General features: G+C 48.7%; 2 protein-coding genes across 3 annotated transcripts; one reads left to right on the top strand and one right to left on the bottom strand.

Moving 5' to 3' along the window:
* The first annotated feature begins 57 nt into the window (after window positions 1-57).
* psmf1 (proteasome inhibitor subunit 1) lies at window positions 58-7,408 on the top strand. The gene is made up of 7 exons (XM_088388973.1): window positions 58-608; window positions 4,198-4,350; window positions 5,004-5,086; window positions 5,285-5,461; window positions 6,404-6,460; window positions 6,626-6,787; window positions 6,868-7,408. The coding sequence occupies exons 1-7, from the start codon at window positions 480-482 to the stop codon at window positions 6,917-6,919; spliced, it is 813 nt and encodes a 270-aa protein (XP_088245099.1). The 5' UTR covers window positions 58-479; the 3' UTR covers window positions 6,920-7,408.
* On the bottom strand, window positions 7,183-10,342 carry tmem74b (transmembrane protein 74B). 2 transcript variants are annotated; one of them, XM_088388975.1, is made up of 4 exons: window positions 10,248-10,342; window positions 9,280-9,477; window positions 8,514-8,645; window positions 7,183-8,429 (listed from the first exon to the last, which is right to left on the bottom strand). In XM_088388975.1, exons 2-4 carry the CDS (start codon window positions 9,427-9,429, stop codon window positions 8,148-8,150), a joined length of 564 nt encoding a protein of 187 aa, XP_088245101.1. In that variant the 5' UTR covers window positions 9,430-9,477; window positions 10,248-10,342; the 3' UTR covers window positions 7,183-8,147. The 2 variants fall into 2 exon arrangements, with proteins under 2 accessions (XP_088245101.1, XP_088245100.1); XM_088388974.1 differs by having other exon boundaries at window positions 7,183-8,645.
* Window positions 10,343-23,267: the final 12,925 nt, after the last annotated feature.

Below are 23,267 nucleotides of genomic sequence, written 5' to 3'. Positions count from 1 at the left end.
AGTGTGGCTCAAAATTCAACTGACGGGCGAGATATTACGATACTATATATAATCAAAACGCAATCAATTCGTCGTAAGCATTTAATATTAATCGTAGTATGTAACGCAAACTATATGACAAATCGTGACGGCAAAATAACGTGGGTAACTGGATATAATAATAATTTATTCAATTTATATCGATGACAAATTTCAAAATGAACGCTGGAACCGTTAATGTTTTCCCTCACACCCACAGAAGAGATAAAACATGTTATATAATACAATAGTCTATTTGACCAATTGTTTTCAATAGTTTCAATCATTTCAATAGTCGGTTGTTAGTGACTAGGCAGTGCAGTGTCGCCCCTCTTGACGCTTTACGCTGAAAAGGCCGAGCGGGAAGCCCGCCCGTCTTCCGATTGTGAATGTGACATCACATCATTTCATTGCGTTTTTCCTTTTCGTTTTGCTTCTCAACATTTGTTTGCGTTAGTACCATGGCGGGTTTGGAGCTGTTATACTCCTGCCTTGGCGACGCCATCTCGTGTCCGCAGGACGCCGTCGTGTGTTTCGTCCACTGGGAAGTGGTCAAAAGCGGATACAAGTGCCTCGGCTCCGGGGACGAGGTAAACGCACTCTTTAGTGGCTCTTGAGCGTGTCGTTTCACCTCGTTTTCTTCTTTTTGTCTACTGACCATAGACGGATATTCTTCACTAACCCGTGCTCGTAGGCTGCGAGCCAAATGCGTAACGTTACAAGTCACGCGACACCGTCGCCTCTTTCAAGGAGACATTTTTAAAGGGTTTCATTATCAGGTTGCAGCTGAAGATAAAAGTTGAGCATCAAATTTTAACGTGATCAGTTTCACACCCCCAACACCCCACTTCAAGTTAGATGAGTCCAGGTCGGTGATTACCAATCCACTAGCCCCTGCACACATAACGTAATGCTACGTGCTTATGGACAAGATGCAAGTTTCTCAAAATTCTTTTCCGCAATGCCCAGAGACGTATTATCGAGAGTCGATGCCCTGTTTACGCTTTGATTACAAGGACACTCGTTTGGAACGTATTTGAGACCGGAAGAGTCTCAGAAAGAAGTACAAAACGGGAAAAGGGCTTCTGTCCTCTTTTCGTCTTTTTCATCGTTTTTGTTTGTTTATTTTACAACTTTTATTCCGAGCATTCAAATACACAAACAATACCGAGCTTCCCGTTTGCTTTCAGACAAAATCCCTGCGTAAAACCAAATGAAACTGAGGAAGCAAAATAAACACGGAGAGAAAAAAAGAGAGGAAAAAAAGACATTCGGAAAGGAGTGAGAAGCATAGTTTTGTAGCTCTCACCCCTTTATCTAAACATAATTTATATGCATACATAGGTACACGCACAGTAGGCATCCAGGCCGGTTCGGAGGCAGGTTCGAGTGTGGCCTGAGGGTGCCTCCGATGCACTTCGTGACTGCTTCGACACCACTGACTGGGACTTGTTTAAGCAGGCAGCCACCTACAACGATTGGACGGACATAGAGGAATATACTGACTCTGTTACCTCTTACATCACGAAGTGCATCGATGATGTGACTTGCTCGAAATCCGTCGTCACTCGCGCGAACTGGAAGCCGTGGCTGACGGGGGCTGTCCTCAGACTGTTGAGGGCCAGGGACAAGGCTTTCAGAGCAGGGGATGAGGCTGGCTTGAGGACAGCGAGGGCCGACCTGTCCCGAGGCATCAAAGAAGCGAAGAAGGCGTTCTCGTGCAAGGTCTCCACCCATTTCAAGGACAGCAAGGACGCACGTAGCCTTTGGCGGGGCATTCAGACCATCACAGACTACAAGCCCGCGCCGAGGAGCTGTGAGGGCGACGTCCGCCTGCTGAACGATCTGAACCGCTTCTTTGCTCGCTTCGACGCCCAGAACAGCACTTGCCCGCTGAAGACCACTCCCCCCCCACACGAGCAGCCCCTGCGCCTCTCGTCGGCAGAGAGGCGCAGGGGTGTGAGGAGGGCGCTTGCCGCTATTGACACCCGTAAGGCGGCGGGCCCTGACAACATCCCGGGTCGAGCGCTGAAGGACTGCGCTGGGGAGCTGTCGGGTGTCTTCACAGACATCTTTAACATTTCCCTGCAGCAGGCCATCGTCCCCTCGTGTTTCAAGGCTGCCACCATCGTTCCTGTGCCGAAGAAACCTGCACCGTCCTGCTTCAATGACTACCGCCCTGTGGCACTGACGCCCATCATCATGAAGTGCTTTGAGCGGCTGGTCTTGGAGCACATCAAGTCCGTTCTCCCCCCCACCATTGACCCTTTCCAGTTTGCGTACCGTGCCAAGCGGTCCTCTGAGGATGCCATCTGCTCTGCCCTCCACTCGGCCCTCACCCACCTGGAGAGAAAGGACTCATATGTGAGGTTGCTGTTTGTGGACTTCAGCTCTGCCTTCAACACCATTGTGCCGCAGCGACTCATCTCCAAACTCGACGAGCTGGGCCTCAGTACCTCCCTCTGCAACTGGATACTGGACTTCCTCTGTCAGAGGCCTCAGGTGGTGCGTGTTGGCGACAAAATCTCCGCCAGCATCACGCTGAGCACGGGGGCCCCCCAGGGCTGCGTGCTCAGTCCATTGCTCTTCACCCTGCTGACGCATGACTGCACTGCGACCTACAGCGACAACTGCATAGTGAAGTTTGCTGACGACACGACTCTGGTGGGTCTCATCACGAAGGGCGACGAGACTCGGTACAGGTCGGAAGTTGACCTTCTGACCACGTGGTGCAGGGACAACAACCTCCTGCTGAACGTCAGTAAGACCAAGGAAATCATTGTGGACTTCCGGAAGGGTCACACAACACACCTGCCGCTGATCATCGACGGTGCTGTGGTGGAGAGGGTGAGCTGCACCAAGTTCCTGGGGGTGCACATCAGTGAGGACCTCTCCTAGTCCGCGAACACCTCGTCACTGGCAAAGAAAGCTCAGCGCCGCCTGTATTTCCTGCGGAAGCTCAGGCGTGCATGTGCTCCTCAGGCAGTCCTGTCTACATTCTACCGTGGCACCATTGAGAGCGTCCTCACCAGTTGCATCGCTGTCTGGGGTGGTAACTGCACTGAACAGAACTTGAAGGCCCTGCAGCGCATAGTGAATACGGCTGGTAAGATTATTGGTGCTTCGCTTCCCTCCCTGAAGGACATTTACACCTCCCATCTCGCCCGCAAGGCAACCTCGATTGCCAGAGATGTGAGTCACCCGGCTCACTCCTTGTTTGACCTTCTGCCCTCTGGGAAGAGGTACAGGAGCCTGCGCTCCCGCACCACCAGACTCGCCAACAGCTTCTTTCTCCAGGCTGTTAGGGCCCTGAACTCGCTACCCCCTTCTGCGTAGCGTGCGGCACTGTTGCGCTATTTTCGGGAATGTCTGCTGTACGCGTTTTTACGCTCCTCTTAATTAATTATTTATTTATTTATTGTTGTGTTATTTATTCATTATTTATTCAGCACGCTTTTGTTATACTTGTTTACTGTTTGTCTGTTGTGAGCCATGTCTTGTCACCGTGGGATAGGGGGGAAACGAAATTTCGGTTTCTTTGTGTGTCTTTGGCATGTGGAGAAATTGACAATAAAGCTGACTTTGACTTTTGACTTTGAGTAGCATAGCATATATACACCTACATGTATCCGTATGTATTCACACGCACAAATATTTATACTTCCATACACATATACCCACAAGTATACACACACGCACACACACACACACACAATCTATGATCTTTAGTCCTTGTACCCGCTAAACAACATGTTTTTGTAGAAACAATTTAAACTGGTGGATATTTGGACTTTGCTTGAGTTCCTCACTTAGACTGTTTCATAGTTTGACCCCGGTTATAGATATACAGAAACCTCTTAAGGTTGTTCTTATGTTTAAGATTTTGAAGTTATGATTCCCCTTAGCTTATAACCTCCCTCCCGATTCCTAAGTAAGTTATGGATATTTTGTGGTAGTTGTTTTGCTTTTGCCTTATACAAGATGATTACTGTTTGATAAGATACTGTCAGTGAATTTCAATAGTTTGGATTGTATGAGAAGTGGATTTGTGTGTTCCAAGTAGTTTACTTTATGAATAGTCCTTATTGCTCTTTTCTGCAGGATGATAAGTGGCTGTAGTGAAGTTTTGTGAGTATTTCCCCAAACCTTTCTCTTTCTCTTTGTTTCGGGGTTGGTCAGGCGCTTAGCAGCGACAAGAAGTCGGAACTGCTGCCGTCGGGCTGGAGCAGTAACAAGGAGATCTACACCCTGAGGTACGCCTCGGAGCCGGGAGACGCTCAGCTGCTGCTCAAAGCACTGGTGGTCGACTCGGCGCTCGTCTTCAACCTCATGGTGAGTCATCAGCCTTGCGCGGAGAGATTTCCAATCGGGCAAGTCATGCGAACATGAAAGGACAATAAAGCAGAAGATTCAATCTTCTTTTATCTAATTCTTCAATGAATCGTAAAAGAAACTTGACAAGTAAATTGAATAATTAATTTGACTCAATTACTCCTAATTGGAAGGTGTTTCTTTTTTTATGATATTTTTTGCCACCGTTTGTTCTCTGAAGCCCAGTTTTCTAACCACACTCGGCACTGGAGGTGAAGGGATTGATTAATAAAGCAAACTAACAAGACCCATTTATGATCAAATTATTACTTGGATCAACGTTTGGAGCTCTTGTTTAACTTGAAACTGTCCAAATCCTCCAAATGAAGAATGAACATTTTCTGCCAATTTTCGACAAATATGACGAAAGGACCGACGAACCCAAATCGTCGTTAATTTAGTTTAGTGTCCATGGAAATGAACGTCCTGTTTTTCATGAAGCGATTGGAAATTATTTTTTTATTTTCCATTGCGCCTCCTCACCAACGGCATGTGTCAATCTTGATTTTTGTTTTTTTGGTAAGGGGGGGAGATTTTTAAATCAGCAACTTTCAAGTAGTTGTTGACAAACGCTCGGAGCTGTGACTGATGTGGTCGCGTGTGTGTTTGTGAAGAACCGCAGCACACAGCAGAGGTCGGACGTGATCGTCAACCTCAATGAGCACGTGGAAGCTGGCCACTTGCGCACATTCGACAGGTGAGTGCCACAGGATTTGTGGCTATAGCACCATCTGCAAATAATGTTTTTGCACATTGAGAAGGAGTTGCTCTCGAAGATGCAGAAGCGCATCGCTGATCCTCCATTGGGAACCCGAGAGGGGCCATCCAGCCAGCGCTTTGTAAACATTCCAACCTTTTTCTCCGAAGACGTTTTGCTCTCGTTTTTGGTGTTCAGAGTCTACAAGGACGTGGGTGGCCTGGCGGCGGCCGTTCGCTCTCAGCTGCTGCCGTCGCGAGACAAACGCACGCAAGCGGAGTGGACGCGCAGGCCAGACGGCCGCGACGATGACAACCTCCGCGACTCCACGCGGGTCCCTGAGAGGCACCCGCGACATGCTGCGCAGCCGCACTGGTATGAACCAACCGGCAGGCCAACCGACCGACTGCCTTGATCGCAAGTCGCCGTGGTAACAAGCATCAGGACCGAGTCGTGCCCACCTGTGGGGATTTTGACCAAACGGCGCTTTGGCAAAGTGTTGTGGCGGCGTAGTGCCCAAGAACCATCCGTCCCAACCCGAGTGGAGGAGTTTGGTTTAGACAAAAGTAGCGCTCAGGCACCAGCACTAGTGCCTACATGGATCGGGGAGTTTGGCTTGAAGAAAAGTGGTGACTCTTCGCCATATCGAGCACCGGTGCGGACCCAAGTTGTGGAGATTGATTTTGACAAAAGAAGCAGCCCAGGACACCACTTTGAATTTTTGCGTAGTTGTACAATGATGCGACAATTTTCCAAATTTCCTGCAAATTTCCACACACCTTTGTGGGGATTGCCACAAGTTCCTCTCCTGTTGCTGAGCCGATACTTAGGGTGTATTCAGACCAGAAAAGTCCTTGTTTGGTCCAAACCATAAGCAGGCTTAATTTTTTTTCGTTTGGTGCTGTTCCTATTCAGACTGTACATGTTGCAAGCGAAGTATATTTTGTAAACACACCCATGCTTGTGACGATCTGTGCTCCCATTGGACAGGAATGACCAAGACGGCACACAGAGCACAGCCTACGCGCATGCATTCCTGCGCCGCATATTTGTGCTGTTGGTTTGAATCTATGCTGTTTGTATTCACACCTAAAGCGAACCGCACCAGAGTTCATTTGGAAGCGACCCAAAACCACTTTAAAAAGTGGGTCTGGGTCCGTTTCTTTAATCCACACCAGGATTTGTTTGCGTGTATTTACACCTGCACAAATGGTCCGGATCAGCGTTACAATCGAACCCTGGTCCGTTTAAAGTGGACTAAACAGTCAGGTCTGAATACACTCTTGGTTGCAACACGGCGTGACGTGTGTTTTTCAGGCCCGAACCCATGGCGCCGCCATTCTCAGTGGGAGGCGCCGATCTGGATCCTTTGGGGTGAGTCACACGCTTGCCGCATCACACGCATTTTTCCCTTTTCTGGGTCCAAATTACTCATTGTCTTTCCTGAAGTCGCCAAACAAACTTGCGGTCCAATTCTTGAGTGCAACATTGACCGTAGTGGCAAGACACGTGCTTTTCACTTTCTCTGCCTCCCGGCAGGTCGGCATCAGGTGGCGGCATGATGGCAGACCCTCTGCGAATGGGCTACCCCCGCTCAGGTTTTGACCCATCTGGTGGCATCCCGGACATCCTGCCCCCTGGTGCGGTGCCACCCGGCGCCCGCTTCGACCCGTTTAACTCCGTGGGACGCCGCCAGCCCGGGTGAGATGTGCCGTCTCACTCGCTCACCCGCGTTGCCTGGCCAGTGTCGTGTCTCACAAAGCTTGGTCATGTTCCCTCAGGCCCGATCCGGACCACCTTCCCCCGCCGGGCTACGACGACATGTTCATGTAGCTGCTTCCAGTCCTCTAGCCAATCAGAGTCCATCAGCTTCTGTTGCTAGCAAAATCAGGAAGCGCTGCAACTCGCCAAAATACAATTTGGAATTGGGAAGAACTGAAACATGTCTTTGGTTTGACTCTCTCAAGAAATGTGGAAGGAATTAGGAAATAACAGGGCCCGGCCATGGGGAGACCTTTTTGAGACAATTTTTGGCAGAAGAAAAAATCCAACAATCTAAAGAAACAAAGTGACTAAAATCCCTTTTTGTTGTTTCCTTAATGCTTCGGAATTACAAGTGGAACTTTTCAGCGTTTGACAAAACGTTGACCCTTTTAGTGCTGTTTAGCTTTTCAACGGAAAAAAATCATCATTAGTTTTTTTTTTTTTGCATAGGATCTTTTTTTGAATGTCATTAACTGCAGCTCATGTTGTAATGTCGACATATCTTTGCAATTCTTCAAACAGCTGATCATTAAACATGTGAGATACTCAAATGTCAAATATCTGAAAAATGTCCTGCTCCAAAAGGCAACTTTTGATTCAAAGTCGCGAAGGTTTGTCTTCGTTCCCACAGGCTCGTCAAAACCTGCAAAACAACATGACAGCAACGAACGGCAAAACCCCGAGAAACAAACAAAAACTATCAGTGAATATGCGTCTCCCTCTGGCGCTGGGGGGCGTGACTATATCTATTGCAGCTTTTTATAATGACATCCGCCTTGGAGGTCCAGCTTCTTGTGCCTTATGTCTCAAGCCAACTGGCTGTATGGACAAAGATGTTCCGGATCAGGTCTTTGGCGTTCGAAACAATCCAACGGGCGCAGCGAACAACCTCTTTTTGGATGACAGCCCCCAACATTTCTTGTCCTGTCGAAACAGCTCAAAATGGACAAAAATGCCCCGTTTACCAATTTGACGTTTTTGCCCCAAATCTACTTTTTTTTTTTTCCACATTTTGGTCCAAATTTACTTTTTCTTGTCCAAGGGCCACTTTCGCTTTTGGCCACATTCCACATTTCTTCACTTGAGTAGGAATGATGACAATGTCTTCACATTTCCCTCCCCATTTTCAGCAAATGGTTGTCCCAAGACTTAAATTCAAATTCGGCACTTTCTTCATTTTTGCATCCCAAAACTTCATAGCCAGCATCCAGCTTTCCTTCATTTTTGCCTTGCAGAGGACGGACGTAGAAATGGACGGGCATCCTTCGTTAGCACCAAATCGCTGCGGTCGGTGGGATCACTCGGCCGGCAAAGCAGGTCCCTCCCGCTCGGTTCCAGATGATTGGTCTTCGCCAGCGGCGAGTTGCTTCATCCTCATGTTGACGGAGCCGTAGGTCCGCTTGGGCCGGACGAAGGGCGCCCGGCAGTGCGAGGGCGAGACGCCGTGGCCCCGGCACATGAAAGCCAGGAGGAGCAGAGAGAGGAAGATCCCTCCCAGGGTGAGTAGCCCCAGACCGGCGATGATGCACTTGTCCAGGTGCGAGCCCAGCCTTGCATAGTACAGCTGCAGCTGCTCCATCTGCCGGGCCGACACGGCATCACGGTCCACGCGGGCCTCCCTGGGGACGACGTAGGCCACCAGGACCAGTGCCACGCCACTCACCAGCAGCGCCACGGCAAGAGCCAGGCCCGTATCGGATGAGCGCCGAATACCGCCACCGTCGGGGACAGTCCAGTTGTCGCCGGAACCCCGGACCACCTCATCATCAGCAGCACCAGATGGAACTGATGAATCCTGAAGGGGGGGGACAAAAGTTGATTCACTTGCTTGTGGTCCCAATACTTTTGTCCAAACCCCAGATTTTCTGGCCTCTTGACGCAACTTTTATTTCCAGCGGACGCTACAGAACATTACTTACTGTGAGACTGTAGCTAACGTGACCCTGTTTCTTACTCTCCTTACCTTTGTCTCAACCTTTGGTATCCACTCCAGCTGGCGTTTTTACTGTGACACTACTCTTGACTTTATTTTCCAAATGGGACTGCTCTCCTTAGTATATCTGTCCTGACTTATTTTTACTGTGCTAACGGGAACCCATTCTGCTGGGACTTTACTCTGGACCTGAGGATGTGTTTTGACTGACTCTCGGCCTTAAGGGAGTAATCTTTCTGCATCAGCTATGATTCTATTTTTGTGATTTTCTGCTGTGTGTGTCTATGCACAAGACATGAGAGCTTACATCTGTCTTGACTTTTTGTCTCTATTTGTATTGTGCTTATGGGAACAGATTCTGCTGTGACATTACTCTGGACTTATCCATGCATGTGTTTTGACTCTGCCTCTTGGCCTAATCTTTCTGCATCAGCTATGATTCTATCTTTGTGTTTCTCTGCTGTGTGTGTCTATGCACGAAACATGAAGGAAGAACCTTGCAGCTTCCCGAGGTGGTGGTGAAGCCTGTCGCCTCTTGGTGGCGTTCGTGGTCGTGCTCGTAGGAAGCGTTGCGGAAGCCTCGGCCAATGTCGCTAGCCTTGTTTGGTAGTTCGAGGAGCTCTACGAGGTCAAACGATGAGTCCATGGAAAAGCGATTCCGTCATTGTCGCTCGTCCGATCAGCATCTTCCTCACTGGACACGATGACATCAACATCACTGTCATTAATAACATGAAAATGCAAACAACAGCTCTTTGTTTCCCGCCATTAGTTCATGTCAACAGCGATTAACTTATTTTTACACTTCCAAACATGTCATCGGAGTTATTTCAATTTATACTTAAAGATTTGACATGAAAACCCACGTGGGTTTTCTGCGGGCACTCCGGTTTCCTCCCACATCCCAAAAACATGCTTGGTAGGCCGATTGAGCACTCCAAATTGTCCCTAGGTGTGAGTGCGAGTGCGAATGGTTGTTTGTCTCTGTGTGCCCTGCGATTGGCTGGCAACCGGTTCAGGGTGTCCCCCGCCTACTGCCCGATGACGGCTGGGATAGGCTCCAAGCACACCCGCGACCCCCGTGGGGACTAAGCGGTACAGAAAATGGATGGATGGATGGATTTGACATGACTTGCTTTTTCAAATTTACTTTCCAGCTTGCCGCTCTCAAACGTAGTGTCTGTCCAAAATAACGTAACATTAGGACGCCATATGGAAGAGGTACCACGCAATCTCACGAAACGACCACCGGTTCACCATTCATGCGCATGCGCACTAAGCGAATGATTCGCGCGACCTTATGGCGACGTTCACTTGACTCTACGTACGCGCACGCGTAGCGTCTGGCCGCACCAGATGAGCATCTAATTCAGACGTGGATCAATCATACAGACGCCGAATCGGATGACGACCGGAGCATGGATAAAGGAGGAAAAGCATGAGGAAGCGGAGGAGGGCACTTACCTGTCGGCAGGCAGGAGCGGAAGATGGATGGACGACAGAGAAGGAAACCAGTGGGGGGACGAGCGCGGAGCAATGCGCAGGCGCACAAGAGGCAAATGTCGCACTCTAAAGTGGCGTGATCGGCCGCTAGAGGACGCGCTCGCTCACTCTCTCAAAGGACGCTGAATCCCCAAAGTTCTCGCATGAGCCCCGATTGTATCATCAAAATGTAATATATAATTTTAAACGTGTTAAATTGTCAAAATACAGACCCTTCCTCTGGGGTCAGAAGAACTCTTGTTCATGGTTTGTTGTTTTGGGACAACCCTAGTTTCAAATCCTACCATAACCCTACCTTAAAACCCTAACTGTAGTTTGAAACATGGTTATTTTTTTACAAAAAAAGCCTTACTATATATATATATATATATATATATATATATATATATATATATATATATATATATATATATATATATATATATATACATATATATTTACACATATTTATATATATACATATATATTTACACACATATATATACACATATGTGTATACATATATATGTGTATATATATATATATACATATATATATATATATATATATATATACGGTATATGTATATATACATATATATAAATAATATATATATATAAATGTATATATACATATACCGTATTTGCCGGTGTATAAGTCGACTTGGTGTATAAGTCGACCCCCTAAAATTCGACGGAAATTTACGATTTTATGATATATCCTTTGTATAAGTCGAGCTCAATTGTTGCATTATATTAAACTTCAAAATTCAATCAGAAATATGCAAAATTTATTGACGAAATGTGTTCAAATTCCGGGAGGCCGGGCGCATGCGCAGTGGCCGGAAATAGCTCCAGCCGAGCGGATCGGCTGTTTATAAGCACCGCAGAGGAGATCGCGGAGCCTCATTCGACTTCCAGCGGCCAGCGCACTCGCGCACGCCGCCCGGCACCACCGGGAGGCTGTGCACACGCGCCAAGTGGCCGGAAATAGCTCCCGCCGAGCGGATCGGCTCTTTATAAGCACCGCGGAGATCGCAGAGCCTCATTCGACTTCCAGCGGCCGGCGAGCTCGCGCACGCCGCCCTGCACCACCGGGAGGCCGGAAATAGCTCCAAGCTGAGCGGATCGGCTGTTTATAAGCACCGCAGAGGAGATCGCGGAGCCTCATTCGACTTCCAGCGGCCAGCGCACTCGCGCACGCCGCCCGGCACCACCGGGAGGCTGTGCACACGCGCCAAGTGGCCGGAAATAGCTCCCGCCGAGCGGATCGGCTCTTTATAAGCACCGCGGAGATCGCAGAGCTTCATTCGACTTCCAGCAGCCGGCGAGCTCGCGCACGCCGCCCGGCACATCCGGGAGGCCGTGCGCACGCGCCAAGTGGCCGGGAATAGCTCCCGCCGAGCGGATCGGCTGTTTATAAGCACCGCGGAGGAGATCGCGGAGCCTCATTCGACTTCCAGCAGCCGGCGAGCTCGCGCACGCCGCCCGCCACAGCCGGGAGGCCGTGAGCACGCGCCGGGTGGCCGAAAATAGCTCCGGCCGGCGGATCGGCACTTTATAAGCACCGCGGATGAAATCGCGGAGCCTCATTCGACTTCCAGCGGGCCGCGCACTCGCGCACGCCGCCCGGTTCAAATTTTCTAAGTGCCAACGGCTCTTGCGCCATAAAGAGTCCGCCTCGGCTGGTTCCCCATGTCGGCCAGAACAAGTGAAAATTCGGCCTCTTCCCCTGGAAGTCCGGCCAAGTTTGGCAAATATTTTCTAAGTGCCAACGACTCAACCGCCGTAAAGTGTCCGCCTCGGCTGGTTCCCCATGTCGGCCACCACAAGTGAAAATCCGGCCTCTTCCCCTGGAAGTCTGGCCAAGTTTGGCAAATATTTTCAAAGTGCGAACGACTCAACCGCCGTAGTGTCCGCCTCGGCTGGTTCCTACGGTCGGCCAGAACAAGTGAAAATTCGGCCTCTTCCCCTGGAAGTCTGGCCAAGTTTGGCAAATATTTTCTAAGTGCCAACGAAATTCATTTAGACATGGCGATTGAATGTTTACGTACCGGTAGTTATTGTTGTTGCTTGACGCGCGATGACTCGCACATTCGCTCAATACCCAGTACTTCCCCCCAGCAGTCATCGTCGCTGCCTGGCTTTCGATGTCCGTTATTGAGGTGAGAATATTTGAAATTGTTGCTGAGGATGCGTGTTAATGCGACGAACGCTTTATAATGATTCAGTTTCTCGCTGTTTGATGAGCCTGACGGACGCACACCCACGCACAATGAGATGCATGAGAAACGGCCTTGGTTACCATCACATTTGAAGCGATGAATACGAAGTTAAATTTTATGACTCGGTGTATAAGTCGAGGTAGATTTTTTTCGGTCGATTTTGGATCGAAAAAGGTCGACCAATACACCGGCAAATACGGTATATATACACACACACACACACACACACACACATATATATATATATATATATATATATATATATATATATATATATATATATATATATATATATATATATATATATATATATATATATATATATATATATATTTGTAGTCTCGATTGATGACTTATGTTTGGTGTGTTGCCAAGAGTATTTGATTTATGGTTATTCATTCATTTATTTATTTATGTATTTATTTATTTATTCATTCATTCAATAATTCAATACTCCGTCGAAGCATCCGAATCGACATCCGATGCTGAAGCAGCAGACGCGGGCGCAGGAGGCGGCGAGGCACGGACACGGATGCCCCCGCCGGGGGCCCGGCTGATCCGGATGGAGGCGGTGGAACACCGCGACGAGTGAGGGGTTGAGGATCCAGCAACTCGGCACCCAGGAGCGGTGCGAATCATCGTACCCCTCCCAATCGACGAGGTACTGGAGCCCGCGGCCACGATCCCGCGACCGGAGCAAGGAGCGGACGGTGTAAACCGGCTCTCCCTCGACAAGCCAGGGCGGAGGAGGAGCAGACGCTGCAGCGAAGAGGCTTTCAAACACGGGTCTCACCCGAGACACGTGGAACGTGGGATGGACCTTCATGGAGCTAGAAAGGCGCAGACAAACAGCAGATGGGTTAATTACCTTGCTTATGGGGAAGGGACCGACGTAGCGGGGCTCTAGCTTGCGGGGTTCCGTGCGCAGCGGCAGATCCCGCGACGAGAGCCAAACACGCTCTCCCACGCTGTACGACGGAGCTGGCGTCCGATGCCTATTGGCCTGGCGAGCGTAGCAGAGGAGAGAGACCCGAGCCCTCGCCCAGGCCCGATGACAGCGATGCACACAACCGAGGGCCGACGGGCACATCACGCTCTGCTCCTGGTGGGTGGTTGATAACCAACACACAATGAAATGGTGACAGACCTGTGGCCGAGCTGGAAAGGGCATTGTGGGCATACTCCACCCAGGGAAGCTGTTTGGCCCACCAGCGCTGATCTCCAGCAACCATGCACCGGAGAGCCTTGCCCAGCTCCTGGTTCAGACGTTCGGCTTGCCCATTCGACTACGGATGGAACCCTGAGGAGAGGCTGGCCGTGGCGCCGAGGAGCCGGCAGACCTCCGCCCAGAAGGCGGCCACGGTCCGACAGAATGTCCTGAGGGATGCCGTGGTGCCGAACAATCTCCTGCAGCAGAATCAACGCCGTTTGCTTTGCAGACGGGAGTTTGGGCAGGTGAATAAAATGGGCCATCTTGCTGAACCGGTCCACGACTGTGAGGACCACAATGTTCCCCTCCGAGGACGGAAGCCCCGTGACAAAGTTGACCGACAGATGAGACCAGGGTCGCCGGGGGACAGGCAGGGGCTGGAGCAACCTGACCGGTGGCTGATTAGATGATTTACAGCGGTTACAGGTAGGGCAGGCCCAGACGTAATCCCGTGTGTCCTCCCTCCAGGTGGGCCTCCAGAACCACTGAGCCACCATGAACCTTGTGCGGGCAGTCCCGGGATGGCAGGCGAGGCGGGAGTCGTGTGCTCATTGAAGGACGGATGACCGCCGGTCCTCGGGTACAAACAGGCGACCCACTGGGCAGTTGCTGGGACCAGGTTGATCGCGCGCCACGGCCTCCACCTGACACTCAATCTCCCACGACAGGGCCGCCACCTGAACAGAGCTCGGAAGGATAGTGGGAATCGGACCCTCCACCTCCTCCCCTCCAGGGAACCTGCGCGACAAGGCGTCCGCCTTCACGTTGCGGGAGGCCGGCCTGTATGAGAGCGAGAATTCAAACCAGTCAAAACAAAGGGCCCACCGAGCTTGCCTGGCGTTCAGTCTCTTGGCCGATCAAGTATTCCAGGTTCTGGTGGTCCGTCCAGACGATGAACGGCGTGGTGGCGCCTTCCAAACAGTGCCTCCACTCCTCCAGAGCCAGCTTGACCGCCAGGAGTTCCCGATTGCCGATGTCATAATTTCGTTCTGCGGATGAAAGGCAGATAGAAAAGAAAGCGCATGGGTGGAGGCGATCATCCTCGTGGCTACGCTGGGACAATACTGTCCCGACTGCCACGTTGGAGGCGGCCACCTCGACCACGAACTGCCTCTCGGGATCTGGCACTCGGAGGATGGGAGTGGACCTCCTCTTTAATTCCGCAAAGGCATGTTCTGCCAGGTCTGCCCATTTGTACGGGGAGGCGGGGCTGGTAAAAGTGGTGAGGGGTGCCGCCACGGTGCTGTAGTTGCGGATGAAGCGGAGGTAGAAGTTCGCAAATCCCAGGAATTGCTGCAGCCACTTGCGTGTTTCGGGAACTGGCCAAGACGTGACTGCCCTCACCTTTTCGGGGTCCATCTCAACGGATCTCTTTCGCACCATGTAGCCGAGAAACTTGACAGACGACGTGTGGAAGATGCACTTCTCCGCCTTAACCTACAGGGAATTCTCATGGAGACGGCGCAGCACCGCCCGGACATGTTTGATGTGTTCTGAGAGGGAGGAGGAGAAGATGAGAATGTCATCCAGGTAAACAAACACGAACCTGTTTAACATGTTTTGCAGAACATCGTTGATCAGGGCTTGGAAGACTGCTGGGGCATTGGTGAGCCCGAACAGAACCACCAGGTAGTCATAGTGCCCGCTGGGAGTGTTGAAGGCCGTCTTCCATTCGTCTCCCTCCTGGATGCGTACCAGGTGATAAGTGTTAGTGGCGCCTTGCAGGCTCACGAAGGCAGAGGAGAGGAGAGGAGAGGAAGGGGATAGCGGTTCTTCACGGTGATCTCGTTGATTCCTCGGTAATCAATACACGGGCGGAGCGTCCCATCCTTCTTCCCCACGAAGAAAAACCCTGCTCCTGCGGGTGATGAGGATGGCCGAATGATACCGACAGCCAGAGAGTCCTGGATGTACTCCTACATGGCCTTACGCTCAGGGGGAGAGAGGGAGTACACGCGGCCCTTGGGAGGTGAGGTGCCAGGTAGCAGGTCGATTGCGCAATCGTATGACTGGGGGAAGAGAAGTCGCCTTGGCTTCGCTGAAAGCATCCTTGAGTTCATGGTACTGTGCCGGGACGTCGGAAACGTCCGGGTTAGGGCCTGGAATAGGCCTTTTGAGTGGGTTGGCAGCTGCTCTTAGGCATAAGCGATGGCATCGCTCGCTCCACTGCCGAACGCCTCCCACCCCCCAGTCCAGCACCGGGTTGTGCAGCCGCAGCCAGGGAAGCCCCAAGATGAGTCGCTGCTCTGGGAGAGACAGGAGAAAGAACTGAATCGTCTCATGGTGATTGCCTGAGAGAAGTAACCTGACTGGCTCCGTGATGGAAGTCACCTCGCCAATCAGCCGACCGTCAATGGCATGAGCGGGGATTGACGGGCTCAGGGGCAGGGACTTGATCTCCTACTGATGGGCCAAACTGATGTCCATGATATTTCCTTCCACTCCGGAATCCACCAAGGCCGCCACGTTGCGGTCGCCCGCCGCAAGCTGGATGCGTGCTTGTAGCGTGAAGGAGCTGGAACTCGAACGGGAACTGGGAGAGCAGATGTTAGTCGAGCTCACGCGGATTTCCCCCGACGCCACGCGAGCTCTGGCCTTTCAACGGACATCCGACGGTGGTATATATATATATATATATATATATATATATATATATATATATATATATATATATATATATATATATATATATATATATATATATATATACACACACACATATGTATATACATATACACACATATACATACATATATATATACCGTAATTGCCGGACTATAAGCCGCATCGGATTATAAGCCGCACTAGCTAAAATTCAGGGATATTTCATTTTTTTTCTTACATAAGCCGCACCGGACTATAAGCCGCACTTGCACACGAGTTTTTTACAAAGAAAGACAGTACATAGAAAGCCTTTTTAACGTTTTAATAACATACTTGAACATGTCTTTCTAAACATTGCCTGTGACGCAGCAGTAGTACCGCAGCAACGCGGAAGTGTGCACGCGAGTTATTAGCAAAGAAAGACTGGACACAGAAAGTTTTTTTTTAAAGCTTTAATAACATACCTTAACATTTCTTTCCAAACACTGCCTGCGACGCGGCAGTAATACCACAACAACACGGAATTAACACAGCAAAGTCACTGAGACGCGGCGGTAATGGCGGCGGTTACACAGCAGCAACACGGTAGCACAGCACGAACAGGGCTGGTTAAAAAAAACATACCAGTAAAAGTACAAAAAGAGCCGTCTTCATCTTCCTCCTGTGCACTGAAACCAAGTCTTCCTCCTTAGTGTCCGATTGGAATGGCGTTAGATATCCTTCGCCTCACACTTTCTCAGTCTCTTTCGTCGTCGGTTTTATGCATTTCTTCGAGTGTGAAGAGGTTCTGTTCATGCTAATCTTATTCATGCACGAAGTGCTACATTATATTAAACTAGCGAGCGACACGTATAGCTTAAAAGCGGCATCATATTCATTTATTTTATCCCCCATAATGACGGTTTATGTATAAAAGCTTCCTGTCTTTGTGTTAACGTGGGTGTGTGCGTGATGCGCGAGACGATCACGTCTTCTTCGGCGCATTATCTCTTCTTCGTCTGTCTCACTCTTGCTTCCTGCTAGAGCGCCCCCTGGAGAGCGGAGGCCGTAAAAATCCATAAGTACGCTCCAGAGTAGACACAAGATAATGTCATCAACATTGACTGCCTTTGGCTTAAAAGCTGCATCATATGCATTTATTTTGTCCCCCATGATGACGGTTTGTGTATAAAGGCTTCCTTTCAGTAATGTCCGTCTTGATCGCGTGATGCGCGAAATGTAAACAAAAACTAGCACGTCTTCTTCGGCGCATTATCTCTTCTTCGCCTGTCTCGTTCTTGCTTCTTGCTAGAGCGCCTCCTGGAGGCCGGAGGCCGTAAAAATCCATAAGTACGCCGCGCCGCCGTTTAAGGTTCAAAGTAACGTTCTGAATAAAATGCATTAAAAGTTCACATTCATTACAACCTGTTTTTGGTGAGCAAAATGTCAGAAGAATTGAATTTAAATGCTGATTGATTGGGTTTTAATACAATGCAGATTACTTCACTGGTTTCTTTTATATCAAACAAGTTATTATCAAACAACTTGTTTGATTTAAAAGAAACCAGTGAAGTGATTAAAAAAAGGAAAAACAAGATGAACTTAGTACAATTACAATGCAGATTGTCCAAACAGCGCCACTGCTTTGTGTAATCTCTGAGTGATATGGCAGAGTAAGAGAAAGGGTTTAGAGCACAGGTGTCAAACTCAAGGCCCGGGGGCCAGATACGGCCCACCACATCATTCTATGTGGCCCGCGAAGACAAATTGTGCATCAAATTCGTGTGTCATTACTAGAATTGCAAATTGTCTTCACTTTTAATAATAGCTTTTTTTAGAAATATTTGACCAGTTTTTACTCGTCTGATTTGAAAACGAGTTATTTGTCAGTTTGTTTTGTAGCTTTTACTGTATATAATAGTGTTAAGAGTAAAAGTGATCAAGTCATCACAAAAATCACGAAAAAAATCTTATATAAGCCGCACCTGACTATAAGCCGCAGGGTCCAAAATTTTGGAAAAAAGTCGCGGCTTATAGTCCGGCAATTACGGTACATACATACATATATATATACATACATACATACATACATACATACATACATACATACATACATACACACGTACACACATACACACATACACACACACACGTACACACACACGTACACACACACACGTACACACATACACGTACACACATACATACATATATATATATATATATGTATATATATATATATATATATATATATATATATATATATACGTGTATATATATATACACACACGCATATATATATATATATATATATATATATATATATATATATATATATATATATATATATATACGGCTGACTAGCTCAATCAGTAAGTCACATGACTTACAAATGGGAGACCCAGGTTCGATTCCCGGCAGGGGCACAATATGAGCAATGAGCGATTACCTTTCAGTCAGTGTGGGTCCTTAGGCAAGACCCTTAATGATACCGCCTACCTCAGAGATAATGAGAGTACAAGAAACGAAAGACGGCATGCCGGCTCAGACGTCGCCCGGACAAACAAGGTCTGCGTCAGGTGCTGGGGAACCAGAGCACCCTGATGAAAAATGGGCTACTGGAACAAGACAAAAATGGGCGAGATGTGAGAATAAGGATCTGTTGGAATGCTACTACTCCAGCAACCCGAGTGAGAGGGGTTACATGCGGAGAATGCGGGAACAATGGCAACTTCGATACCCACAGTCAACACTATCGGCCAAGCAACTAGTAGCTCAATGTTCCAATATCCATAAACGGCACCTGCTATCACAGCTCGAGATTGATGAGATACAACACAAATGCCATAGCAAAGGTCAACCAGAGCACCAGGTCAGAGACGAGTTAAATCCATGTACAAGTCCAGAGGTTGGGTACGAAACCCCAATAAGCACAATCAAGCTGAACGAGGCAGCAACTGACCTGAAGAACAAGATCATGGCGAGAATGAATGCTCGGGAACCTAGATACACACTGCAGAGGCTAAGTGAAGTACCCTCAGAAAGTCTCCTAGAAGATGTGAATGCAGCACTGACAACAATTCCTACGGCTACCATCACTGAAACCAATGAGCTGATATACACCTCAGCAGCAGTGATCCTAGAAATGCTTGGCTACAAGAAGAATGACCATATGCGACCACAACAGTGCCCACCATGGAAGAGAAGGCTGGAGGCCAAAATCAAGATAGCACGGAGAGAAGTGAGCCAAATGACAGAGGCCCAGAAAGGTGCAATGAAAAAGCAAGTTCCCAAGAAATACAACCAGATGCCCATACCTGAAGCACTCGAAACTGCCAAACAAAGACTCCAAGCCTTGGCCAGCCGCCTAAAGAGGTACACAAGAGAGAATGAAGCCAGACGAATAAACAGGTTGTTCACAACACAACCAGCGAAAGTGTACGCTCAGTGGCAGGGGAATAATAGCAGAGCAGACCCACCAAGGCTGGAAACTGAACAGTACTGGAAGAATATATGGGAGCAGGAGGCATCACATAAGAAGGATGCACAGTGGCTGGTGGCTCTGAGAAAGGACCACAGCAAGCTCCCTGAACAGAACCCAGTAACCATCACAGTGGCAGACATCCAGAGAAGAGTCTCAGGAATGAAAAACTGGACAGCACCAGGCCCTGACATGATTCACAGCTACTGGCTCAAGAAACTTACAACTCTCCATGAGCGCCTGGCAGCACAAATGAACCAGCTGCTAAGAGATGGGACTCACCCTGAATGGCTAACCCAAGGGCGTACGATCCTGATCCAGAAGGATCCTTCAAAGGGTACAGTCCCATCCAACTACCGGCCAATCACCTGCCTCTCCACAACATGGAAGCTGATGTCGGGCATAATATCAGATAAGATCAGCGGGCACATGGATCAATACATGAGCACTGCTCAGAAAGGGATTGGTAAAAACACCAGAGGAGCAAAACGTCAACTCCTGGTGGATATAACACTCACCCAAGACTGCAGAACCAGGCGTAATAACCTGAGCACTGCCTGGATTGATTACAAGAAAGCATATGACTCAATGCCACATACTTGGATCACTGAATGCTTGAGGCTGTACAACATCAATGGGACTCTGAGAACCTTCATCGCCAACTCGATGAAACAGTGGAAAACCACACTTGAAGCCAATGGCAAGCCACTTGCACACGTGACCATCAAATGTGGTATATACCAAGGAGACGCTCTGTCCCCAATGCTGTTCTGTATAGGACTGAACCCCCTCAGCCAAATAATCAACAAGACGGGCTATGGATACCAACTCAGGAATGGGGCCACCATCAGCCACCTCCTCTACATGGATGACATAAAGCTGTACGCTAAGAGCGAGCGGGACATTGACTCCCTGATCCACACTACCAGGATCTACAGCTCTGACATCGGAATGTCATTCGGACTTGAGAAATGTGGCCGCATGGTGACTAAAAGAGGAAAGGTAATCCACACAGAGGGGGTCTCACTCCCAGAAGGAACAATAGCAGACATTGAGGACAGCTACAAATACCTTGGAATTCCACAGGCAAATGGCAACCTTGACGAGGAAACAAGGAAAGCAGCCACAGCCAAATACCTCCATCGAGTAAGGCAAGTCCTAAGAAGTCAGCTCAACGGCAAGAACAAGTCCCTAGCCATTAACAGCTACGCCCTACCAGTAATCAGGTACCCTGCAGGAATCATACGGTGGCCAAAGGAGGATATACAGACCACAGATATCAAGACACGGAAGCTCCTAACCATCCATGGAGGGTTCCATCCCAAGTCTCAGGGTGCTAGACTGTACACTAGCCGTAAAGAAGGAGGCCGAGGACTAGAGAGCGTGAGAGCCACTATCCAAGATGAAACATCCAAGATCCATAAGTACATCAGGGATAAGGCCCCAACAGATCACGTGCTCAGTGAATGTCTCAGACAATGGGCATCAAAGGAAGATAAGGTGCTGGAGGGACCATCATGGGAGGACAAGCCCCTACATGGGATGTACCACCGAAACATAGCTGAAGTGGCTGATATCCAGAAATCCTACCAATGGCTAGAAAGAGCTGGTCTGAAGGACAGCACAGAGGCACTGATCCTGGCTGCACAAGAACAGGTCTTGAGCACCAGAGCAATAGAGGCCCAAATCTACCACACCAGGTGCAGATTGTGCAAAGAAGGTCCTGAGACAATCCAGCACATAACTGCAGGGTGTAAGATGCTGGCAGGTAAAGCATACATGGAGCGCCATAACCAAGTAGCTGGAATAGTGTACAGGAACATCTGTGCAGAGTATGGACTGGAAGTCCCAAGATCCAAGTGGGAAACACCTCCAAAGGTGGTAGAGAATGACCAACCCAAGATCCTCTGGGACTTCCAGATCCAGACAGACAGAATGGTAATGGCGAACCAACCGGACATTGTGGTGGTGGACAAAGAGCAGAGGAAAGCCGTTGTGGTTGACATAGCCATCCCAAATGATGGTAACATTAGGAAAAAGGAACATGAGAAACTTGAGAAATATCAAGGGCTCAGAGAAGAGCTGGAGAAGGCCTGGAGAGTGAAGACTTCAGTGGTACCTGTGGTCATTGGAGCACTAGGGGCAGTAACCCCCAAACTGGAGGAGTGGCTGAAACAGATCCCAGAAAAAACATCTGACATCTCAGTCCAGAAAAGTGTAGTACTAGGAACAGCAAAGATACTGCGTAGAACCCTCAAGCTCCCAGGCCTCTGGTAGAGGACCCGAGCTTGAAGGGAAAAAGAGACCACCCACGGGGGGTGAGGAGTTCATATATTTTTTTTTTAGATATACACACACACACACACACACACACACACACTCGAACGTCCCGGTTCTCGAACAAATCGGTATTCGAACAAAAAATTCGAGAATGTTTTGCTTTGGATGGCGGATGATATTCCGTTGTCGAACCTCGCGAGATTTAGCCGAGAGGACCTGCATGCCAACTGACTCCGTTCGTTATTACGTTCTCGTTACTCTGAGGATTGCATCAACTCTAATCATGCCTCCAAAGGAAGCAAGTGGGAGCAGTAAAGCCATCCTAAAACACAAAGACGCTCCATTAGCAATGCGACAGTGATCGCCCGGCACGCTGCGGTTGCGCGATTTACCAAATTAAGCTCCCTGCGCACTGATATCCACTTAAATTTTGGAAAGTCCATTAAGACTTTAAAAATACTTTCTAAATTTTAGCGACCGCTCTGTCACAATAATGCGACCAGCGTGGTGCAGTTGCGCGGTCGGCGGCGCGCTACGGGTGCGCGTTAGGGGGTGCGCTGCAGTTGCGCGATCGGACAAAATTAAGCTCCCTGCGCACTGATGTCCACTTAAATTTGGAAAGTACATCAGGACTTTTAAATTATTTTCTAAATTTCAGCGACGGCTCTTTCACAATAATGCAACCAGTGCGGTGCAGTTGCGCGGTCGGCAATGCGCTATGGTTGCGCGTTCAGCGGTGCGCTGCAGTTGCGCGATCGGACAAAAATGCGCAAATGAAAAAAATGCTTAAAAATGGCGTTTTTATTTTGCTTGGAACGGATTACTTCTTTCCCCATTATTTGTAATGGGAAAACATGATTTGGAATTCGAACAGTCATTTCTCGAACAGCCTTCTGGAACGGATTGGAAGGCTCTACTGTGTGTGTGTGTATATATATATATATATATATATATATATATATATATATATACACGTGTGTGTGTATATATATATATATATATATATACACACCCACACCCACACACACACACACGTACACGCACACACTATACTATACAAACCCTAACTCTTGTTCAAAACTGCCCTTTGCACTTTAAAATCACTTGTTTGCTGAGATGGGCAATTTACAAAATTTAATGACAGACGAATAAAAGGGGCCGCTGACAAATGATGGACCGGCAAAATTTTGACTGTGGTACAAAGACAAATACTTCAAATACACG

Source organism: Syngnathus floridae, chromosome 11, assembly GCF_059516105.1.
Source record: "Syngnathus floridae isolate MCC-2025c chromosome 11, RoL_Sflo_1.0, whole genome shotgun sequence".
Classification (NCBI taxonomy): domain Eukaryota; kingdom Metazoa; phylum Chordata; class Actinopteri; order Syngnathiformes; family Syngnathidae; genus Syngnathus; species Syngnathus floridae.
The sequence above is the reverse complement of the archived record's forward strand: the minus strand, read 5'-3'. Positions and strand labels throughout refer to the sequence as shown.